Genomic DNA, 10612 nt, shown 5'->3' with positions numbered 1-10612 from the left:
ATGAGGAGACAGTTAGATTTGGGGTCGTAGGTATCACACATCTCAGAGGAACGCAGATCAAAGACCAGGTGTCCCTCCCCCCGTCCATGTCATCTTATGCACTGTGATCTAAAAGGTAAGACTGGTCCTAAATCCGCACTCCTACTGTGAGACGCTTGACACACACGAACGCTCTAACATTGCTCATCCATATATATTTATATATTCTAATTCCTTTACTTAGATTAGGTATTCGTTGTGGAATTGTTAGATATTACTTGTTAGATATTACTGCACTGTCGGAACTAGAAGCACAAGCGTTTCGCTACACTCGCAATAACATCTGCTAACCATGTGTATGTGACCAATAAGATTTGAATTGATTTGACCCTTTAGTCTACTACACAATGCAAAAAGCAGAGAATAGCTTATATCCAGATGTGTCCATCTGACAGCACACTGGGCCACTGTTGAAAGGTGTGATTAACACACATGGTGACTATAGCTAAACAGCCAGACAGTAGGCTACAGTGCCGTGCCATTCTCCCACAGCTCATCTCTGCTGAAGAACAAGGCTATACAACAGGCTCTGTGATGTATGATGACAGATGTAGCATCACAGAGTGGTGTATGATCACAGCATGCATGCTCTCTGATGTGCTGTGGATATTATGCAGGCATTTGATTTGAATGCATAAATCACAGGGTAATAATACCAGGGTAAATGCTTACACATAGATGTCAGTCTGGGGAAAAGCAAAATGCATTTTGAGACAAGAATTGTCAAGGCATTCTGCATTGAGTTGATAAAACTAGTATTAAATATTCATATATTATATGTCATTTAAGTGAGGGGTTCATTTTGTCTTCATATCATCATGTGCTGAATGGTCATATTATTCACTAAACTGATGAGGAAGGGGAGCTCTATCATCAATCACATTATGGAAATGAAGTGCACGAGCCGCAGCCAGCAGTGTGCCTCTTAAACCGCAGTGCTGCGCGAGCGTGTTAGGGGCTTGAACAATAAATACAGTCCGGTCGGTAGGTGGCGGTAACACAGGAAACCTGATCTGTCAGGTTCACTAGAAGTCGGTCTCAGTTTGCAGCATTTGCAAAGGAGGCAACGGAGCCGAGCAGTTGAAGGACATCAAATGAAACACGGGAGCGCTTTACAGCGGGTCCTCTTGAGTTTTGCGCGTAGCCTGTGTGCTCCGAGCCTGGAGACAGTACGTTTTAGTGAAAATCATGGAAGATAAATCAAATTCGTTCTCCAGCAACAAAGAAGGGGAGAAAGCAGATGGGAATAATGTATTTCAAAGGCAAGACTCGATACAGAAGAACAATATGGGGAGCCAGAACCTGAAAGGAGGGGACCATGGAAACTCGGTGGGCTTCAAGGGGGACCGGGAGGAAGCCTTGGTCGGGTTCGACGATATAGACGGGTCCGGAAACCGACATGGCTTTATGCAGCGGCAATTTGGAGCGATGATGCAGCCCGGCGTCAATAAGTTCTCCCTGCGAATGTTCGGCAGTCAGAAAGCCGTTGAGAAAGAGCAAGAAAGGGTCCAGACGGCTGGATACTGGATCATTCATCCCTATAGCGATTTTAGGTAAGGAGTGGAAAGTCATCTTCTCAGCTTTTTACCCATGCCGTCACCCACAGAGCCAGGTCCGCAAGACACCACATCCACTCTGTCATCAGTGCGCGTTACGCATCGCCCAAAGCAAAGGCTAATCATGTTTCAGTATTGAGGCAATTATAGAGGCATTGATTGTTTTACCTATCGAATTTTGATCATATTCATATTTTCCATTGCAATGTTTTCATTATTCTAATGTGGAAGACAGAAATAAACGAATCCACGAAATGTCCTTGGAAAAAGGATGGTGAATGTCACGAGTTAATAAATACACAAATGCTGATTGTTCACACAACAATACACCACTAAGGCAGTATTGCTTGTGGCATATGCGGTTCTATAATAGCCTAAGCGACGTTACCTGTGTTCAACATGACAGTAATGTAGGAACATCAAGGTTGAAAACATATCGTTGTAGCTCTGCCTGCAATGATGAAACGAAGAGGATCATTGAGGATGGCCTCTGGATAGAAAAATACATATGCGGTAAATTTGATCGAGAAACGACCACAGAGAGAGAGAGAGGGGTAGAGAGAGAGAGAATTAAACATTGGTTATCCGCATCAAAATGAACAGGTGAATAGCAAGGGAAGGCATGAATTCAAACACCCGGCATTTGAACAGTTAAACGGAGCCCGCCTGTAAAACCGTGAATAATGTACAGAAAATAGAATGCAAAATGCTCTGACGTGGGATACACGTCCATCAAACATAAATCCAAGGAGAACTGCGCAGGAATAAACATGATGGAATTTGCCTATTTGTTTTTAGGGAGCTATAAACCCATTACAACGATCCCTTGTATGATAAAGCTGATTGGTTTATTTGTTTAAGGACTTAAATTGGATAAAGTTTGAGATAAGTGGTTAATGGGATTGTGTAGGCATTACGTCATAAATATTTGTATTATTTCTTTGCAACTATTGCTGTGCATGGATCGTCACGCGTACACTGACTGACTGTCTCACAGACATGTTTTCTGACTGCATAGAACCGACCTAATACTGCGCATTGACATGAATAACAGAATGAGCCTGATTGAATGCTGCAAATAGATATATCATTCTTCTTTTGGTAAATGTAAGTCAGTAGAATGTTGTTTGAGAGAATGAATGAATCTTCACATCGCCTGACAAGGTAAAATGATACCTAGTGGCCAAATGGAAGCTTTCATAATCTGCCTCGTTTGTTCAGTAACAGTCCAGCATTATATTGTGTGTTGTTTAAACATTGCAGTGTCATTTCAAGATATATATATATATATCTACACTCATCTACACTTCCTGAACATTGACGTGTATATAAATGCACTGCTATGATGTCAGATCCAACTGCTCCCATATCCAACAGGCTACGTTTTGTATTCACAAATCAAACACGGCATAGTTGGTTGTGCTTTGCATCCGTGTCCCCTGTTAGAGTTGGATGGACGGTGAGGTGACTCCCCTTTGTTCCAGTCAGTTGCGAGCTGGGACTTCATGTTGACTCGGCTGAGTTTAACTCGTCGCTGTCCATGGTGATGAAATGCAACTCTGTACTGTGCGGACCTGATATAGCCCATCGCCTTCTCAAATAATCTACAGTATTAATAATAACCTAATACTAATCTAATATTCTAGTAGTGTGTTGTAATTTTATGGTGACGGTTAAATCTAACTCGTCGCTGTCCATGGCGCTGGCATGCTACTCTGCACTGTGGAGACTGGACATAACTGCTGCTATTTTACTACTACACAAATTATGCTGTTTAGGAGCAGGGGTGAAGGAGATGACATTTCTTTTCGGTACGAGCCTTTTAAATTTCATGGGCCTAATCATATAATTACATATATAATCCCTATTAATTTAGTCAGATCTCTATGGATCTAATATTACAGACTTGTCAAATAGTTTTTAAGCCTAATTTAGGCCTAGATATTTTTCTGCTTATAATTACCGACATTTGGTAGGGTATTTGTTAGTCAAGTTGTCTATAATTAGATACATGCAGCTTCTCTTCTGTCATTACTTGATGCTTGTCTAGAATACAAAATTACGCCTTGCTCACCAGAATAATGTCATACATAAATTGATAGATTCATTTCTACTTCTCTCACGGAGAGAGAGGGATGTTTTCCGTGCAGAATTTCCAAATTACATCAGTTTGAACAGTTTTAAGGAAACGAAAACTTGGGAAAATGATCCAACATGTTTCTGGTAGTATTTCAGTTCGTCTTGGATGAATAGTTTATGTGGTTGAAAACTAAATATAGCCCGTTTTTATGTTGCTGAAAGAAATTATATAATAATATGGTCCCTAAGCGCGTATCCGCATTCTCTCAAGATGCTGAAAGAAATTATTCATATTTCTCTAATTCTGTTCCCGAGACAAAATTAACATTCCACAAGTTTTCAAGTCTATTCACGTATTTGTCATGCGACAGACATGCGGTAATGATAACTAGTGTAATAGCCTACACATTTCTTGTAATCTATGTTTTAATTATTGTGATTGGCGCATGTTTAACCGGTATGGCGTATCCCAACTATTTATTTTGCTGGTATACTCCATACCGGACCCAAACCAGCTTAGGCTACTTTCAACCCTGATTATGAGATATTTTTTGATTTAAAAAAAACAAAAAACACTATCCACAGCTTTAGGACACCCCTTATCTTCTCATATTAATATTGTCTGTCACCAAAATAAATACTCACATGATATTGTCGTTTGAATGGTAGGATAAACACATTCCTTGCGTTGCAAATAGGGCGGGGTCACAGTGGCCGGTCATATTCCAGAACGGTGTGTCATTAGATTGTAGAAAGAAGGTTAGCCAGGATTAGAACTACTACATGTCAGTCAATGAGCTTACTTTAGGCTACAGCAGGCAGGCCCCACAACAATTATGTAACATGATCAACCTGTTCTGGAATAGCAGACACACAGGGCATATTTGCACCAATCAGGTGATATACATGACCGCTTATTAGCGAATAATAATTAGATAACTGTCTCATTAATAGAGATCATTTGAAAGAGTCAAGCCTGTAAAGTTATAAAATGAATGCAATTTTTGACTAGCTTCAATGTATTGGCTACAATTTATTAGAATCTTTGCTTGCACTTGACTAAAGAGAATGCAAATACCTTGTTTTGTACCAAGATGATTGAATGGAAACCTTGACTCCCTTTTACAATGTCCTCAAATGGTCACCTCCCTTGTCACATGACAGGGGTTCAGCAGTTTGCTCTATAGCCTTGCCTCATTCGTGACACCTTCCACTGGGCTCTACATCACAGTGATGTGTTATCTTGTCAATGTAAAGAGAGAAGACCATAAACAATGCCAGAGAAGAGATCTTCCTTCTTGACCCTGGCTTATATAATTGAGTGGCTATTCTACACCAATGCTGTAAGCCTACTCTGTATTCCTGGCTCCAATTCAGAATTGTATGGATATTCTATACCTGGCTACACTGCTATTCTATACCTGGCAACACTTCTATTCTATACCTGGCTACACTTCTATTCTATTCCTGGCTACACTTCTATTCTATACCTGACAACACTTCTATTCTATACCTGGCTACACTTCTATTCTATACCTGGCTACACTTCTATTCTATACCTGGCTATACTTCTATCCTATACCTGGCTACACTTCTATTCTATACCTGGCTATACTTCTATTCTATACCTGGCTATACTTCTATTCTATACCTGGCTACACTTCTATTCTATACCTGACAACACTTCTATTCTATACCTGGCTACACTTCTATTCTATACCTGGCAACACTTCTATTCTATACCTGGCTATACTTCTATTCTATACCTGGCTACACTTCTATTCTATACCTGGCTACACTTCTATTCTATACCTGGCTACACTTCTATTCTATACCTGGCAACACTTCTATTCTATACCTGGCTACACTTCTATTCTATTCCTGGCTTCACCTCTATTCTATTCCTGGCTACACTTCTATTCTATACCTGGCAACACTTCTATTCTATACCTGGCTACACTTCTATTCTACACCTGACAACACTGCTATTCTATACCTGGCTACACTTCTATTCTATTCCTGGCTTCACCTCTATTCTATTCCTGGCTACACTTCTATTCTATACCTGGCAACACTTCTATTCTATACCTGGCTACACTTCTATTCTACACCTGACAACACTGCTATTCTATACCTGACAACACTTCTATCCTATACTTGGCTACACTGCTATTCTATACCTGGCTATACTTATATTCTATACCTGGCTACACTGCTATTCTATACCTGACTATACTTCTATTCTATACTTGGCTACACTTCTATCCTATACCTGGCTACACTTCTATTCTATACCTGGCTACACTGCTATTCTATACCTGGCTACACTGCTATTCTATACCTGGCTACACTGCTATTCTATACCTGGCAACACTTCTATTCTATACCTGGCAACACTTCTATTCTATACCTGGCAACACTTCTATTCTATACCTGGCTATACTTCTATTCTATACTTGGCTACACTTCTATTCTATACCTGGCAACAATTCTTTTCTATACCTGGCAACACTTCTATTCTATACTTGGCTAAGCTGCTATTCTTTTAAAACTAAAGCAAAATGTGTTTTATTGTCATGTACACCGGATGTGTTGGATATCAAATGAAATCAAATCCAACTTTATTTGTCACATGCGCCGAATACAACAAGTGTAGACCTTACCGTGACATGCTTACTCACAAGCCCTTAACCAACAATGCAGTTCAAGAAGAAGAAAATATTTACCAAGTAGACTAAAGTTTAAAAAAGTATAAAAAGTAACACAATAAAATAACAATAATGAGGCTAAATACAGGGGTACTGGTACCGAGTCAGTGTGCTGGGGAACAGGTTAGAGGTCATTTGTACATGTAGGTAGGGGTGAAGTGACTATGCATAGAAAATAAACAGCGAGTAGCAGCAGTGGACAAGACAAATGGGGGTGGGGGGGATGTCAATGTAAATAGTTCGCTGGCCATTTGATTAATTGTTCAGCAATCTTCTGGCTTGGGGGTAGAAGCTGTTAAGGAGCCTTTTGGTCTTAGACTTGGCGCTCCGGTACCGCCTCCCGTGCAGTAGCAGAGAAAATATGACTTGGGTGACTGGAGTCTCTGACAATTTTTTGGGCTTCCTCTGACACTGCTTATTATATAGGTCCTGGATGGCAGGATGGCAAGGGTGCTCTTGTTGTTTGGCTCAAATCCTCCTGTCTTTAATCGCTTCAAAGTTAAACCCCTTCTTTTTTTTCATCAGATCATTTCAGGGGGCTTTGTCTTTGTTGTTATTCAATTTCTCTGCTGTGTTCCCAGAATTAGACTGATGTACTGTCTGGCTACTGCATCATTTAAACACGTAATCGGATGGAGCCCCTCTCTAGTACCTTTTAGTCATTTAGCTGACACTCTTATCCAGAGCGACTTACAGGAGCAATTAGGGTTAAGTGCCTTGCTCAAGGGCACATCGACATATTTTTTTTCACCTTGTCGGCTCGGGGATTCAACCTTTTTGGATATTTGGCCCGACGCTCTAACCACTAGGTTACCTGTCAGCTGTAGTTGGGTTTCCAATAGGTTTTTATGGTTCACGACACAAAATGAGTGCCTTGTTTTTTTGTTGCAGGCTTTCAGTGGTACTGTCTTTGGGGACATAAGACCCAGTTTATTTTGTGACTTTCTAATGAAAAAAGGCAACCACAACAGTCTATCAATGGTTTCCAAATATGTTTTATGACAACAACAACAATGTGACATTATAATGAAAAAGAAAGCAACAACAGTCCACCCATGAATGACAGACAACACCGTTCACAACTGCTTTGTATAGCTTCAAAATGCATCTGGAACTTAATCTCCAACACATTCTTAATACTGAGGCTGCTGAAAGATTAATGGCTGGTTAGTAATATTAATTATTTATAGATTTCAGAAAGGGTCTCATGCTTGGCCTGTTGTAGACTAACGTTAGTTCTTTTGGAGAATACGCTTCTGTCTTCTTTCTTTCGCTTAGCATGACCAGATCCAGATATCATGACCATGTCCAGATAGCACCATGTCCAGATAGCACCATGTCCAGATAGCATGACCATGTCCAGATAGCACCATGTCCAGATAGCACCATGTCCAGATAGCATGACCAAGTCCAGATAGCACCATGTCCAGATAGCATGACCATGCCCAAATAGCACCATGTCCAGATAGCATGACCATGTCCAGATAGCACCATGTCCAGATAGCACCATGTCCAGATAGCATGACCATGTCCAGATAGCACCATGTCCAGATAGCACCCTGCCCAGATAGCATGACCATGTCCAGATAGCACCATGTCCAGATAGCATGACCTGTCCAGATAGCACCATGCCCAGATAGCATGACCATGTCCAGAGAGCACCATGTCCAGATAGCATGACCATGTCCAGATAGCAGCATGTCCAGATAACACCATGTCCAGATAGCACCCTGCCCAGATAGCATGACCATGTCCAGATAGCACCATGTCCAGATAGCATGACCATGCCCAAATAGCACCATGTCCAGATAGCATGACCATGTCCAGATAGCACCATGTCCAGATAGCACCATGTCCAGATAGCATGACCATGTCCAGATAGCACCATGTCCAGATAGCATGACCATGCCCAGATAGCACCATGTCCAGATAGCATGACCATGTCCTGAGAGCACCATGTCCAGATAGCATGACCATGTCCAGATAGCACCATGTCCAGATAGCATGACCATGCCCAGATAGCACCATGTCCAGATAGCATGACCATGTCCAGGTGGCACCATGTCCAGATAGCACAATGTCCAGATAGCACCATGTCCAGATAGCATGACCATGTCCAGATGGCACCATGTCCAGATAGCATGACCATGTTCAGAAAGCACCAAGTCCAGATAGAACAATGTACAGATAGCACCATGTCCAGATAGCACCATGTGCAGAGAGCACCATGTCCAGATAGCACAATGTCCAGATAGCACCATATTCAGATAGCACCATGTTCAGATAGCATGACAATGTCCAGATAGCATGACAATGTCCAGATATCATGACAGTGTCTAGATATCATGACCATATCCAGATAGCATGACCATGTCAGGATTGATGGCAGCATGTCCACATAACACAATGTCCAGATAGCACCATGCCCAGATAGCATGACCATATCCTGATAGCACCATATCCAGATAGCACCCTGCCCAGATAGCATGACCATGTCCAGATAGCACCATGTCCAGATAGCATGACCTGTCCAGATAGCACCATGCCCAGATAGCATGACCATGTCCAGAGAGCACCATGTCCAGATAGCATGACCATGTCCAGATAGCAGCATGTCCAGATAACACCATGTCCAGATAGCACCCTGCCCAGATAGCATGACCATGTCCAGATAGCACCATGTCCAGATAGCATGACCTGTCCAGATAGCACCATGCCCAGATAGCATGACCATATCCAGAGAGCACCATGTCCAGATAGCATGACCATGTCCAGATAGCAGCATGTCCAGATAACACCATGTCCAGATAGCATGACCATGTCCAGATAGCATGACCATGTACAGATAGCACCATGTCCAGATAGCATGACCATGTCCAGATATTAGCATGTCCAGATAACACCATGTCCAGATAGCATGACCATGTACAGATAGCACCATGTCCAGATAGCATGATAATGTCCAGATAGCAGGACCATGCCCAGATAGCGTGACCATGTCCAGATAGCATAACCATTTCCAGATAACACCATGTCCAGATAGCATGACCATGTCCAGATAGCATGACCATGTACAGATAGCATGACCATGTACAGATAGCATGACCATGTCCAGATAGCATGACAATTTCCAGATAGCATGACCATGTCCAGATAGCATGACAATGTTCAGATATCATGACCATGTCCAGATAGCACTATGCCCAGATATCATGACCATATCCAGATTGCATGACCATGTCCAGATAGCATGACCATATCCAGATTGCATGACCATATCCAGATTGCATGGCCATGTCCAGATAGCACCATGTCCAGATAGCACCATGTCCAGATAGCATGACAATGTCCAGATGTCATGACCATTTCCAGATAGCATGACCATGTCCTGATAGCACCACGCCCAGATAGCATGACCATGTCCATAGAGCATGACCATGTCCAGATAGCATAAACATTTCCAGATAGCATGACCATATCCTGATAGCACCATTTCCAGATAGCATGACCATTTCCAGATAGCATGACAATGTCCAGATAGCATGACCATTTCCAGATAGCATGACCATGTCCAGATAGCATGACCATGTCCAGATAGCACCATGTCCAGATAGCATGACCATGTCCAGATAGCACCATGTCCAGATAGCTTGACCATGTCCAGGTGGCACCATGTCCAGATAGCACAATGTCCAGATAGCACCATGTCCAGATAGCATGACCATGTCCAGATGGCACCATGTCCAGATAGCATGACCATGTCCAGGTGGCACCAAGTCCAGATAGAACAATGTACAGATAGCACCATGTCCAGATAGCACCATGTGCAGAGAGCACCATGTCCAGATAGCACAATGTCCAGATAGCACCATATTCAGATAGCACCATGTTCAGATAGCATGACAATGTCCAGATAGCATGACAATGTCCAGATATCATGACAGTGTCTAGATATCATGACCATATCCAGATAGCATGACCATGTCAGGATTGATGGCAGCATGTCCACATAACACAATGTCCAGATAGCACCATGCCCAGATAGCATGACCATATCCTGATAGCACCATATCCAGATAGCATGACCATTTCCAGATAGTATGACCATGTCCAGATAGTATGACTTTATCCAGATATAGCATGGCAATGTCCAGATAGCATGACAATGTCCAGATAGCACCATGTCCAGATAGCACCCTGCCCAGATAGCATGACCATGTCCAGATAGCA

At 42.2% G+C, this 10612-nt stretch overlaps 1 protein-coding gene across 1 annotated transcript in view; it reads left to right on the top strand.

Annotated features, from left to right (window-relative positions):
• Positions 1-1079: 1079 nt before the first annotated feature.
• hcn1 (hyperpolarization activated cyclic nucleotide-gated potassium channel 1) overlaps positions 1080-10612 on the top strand; it is a 157841-nt gene continuing 148308 nt past the window's right edge. Inside the window, exon 1 of the mRNA XM_020486876.2 lies at positions 1080-1592. Coding sequence (XP_020342465.2) covers positions 1228-1592 — 365 coding nt within the window. The 5' untranslated portion in view covers positions 1080-1227. The remainder of the gene's footprint in view (positions 1593-10612) is intronic.

The sequence above is a fragment of the Oncorhynchus kisutch genome, linkage group LG6, assembly GCF_002021735.2.
Source record: "Oncorhynchus kisutch isolate 150728-3 linkage group LG6, Okis_V2, whole genome shotgun sequence".
Lineage (NCBI taxonomy): Eukaryota > Metazoa > Chordata > Actinopteri > Salmoniformes > Salmonidae > Oncorhynchus > Oncorhynchus kisutch.
This window is presented reverse-complemented; position numbering and strand designations above follow the sequence as displayed.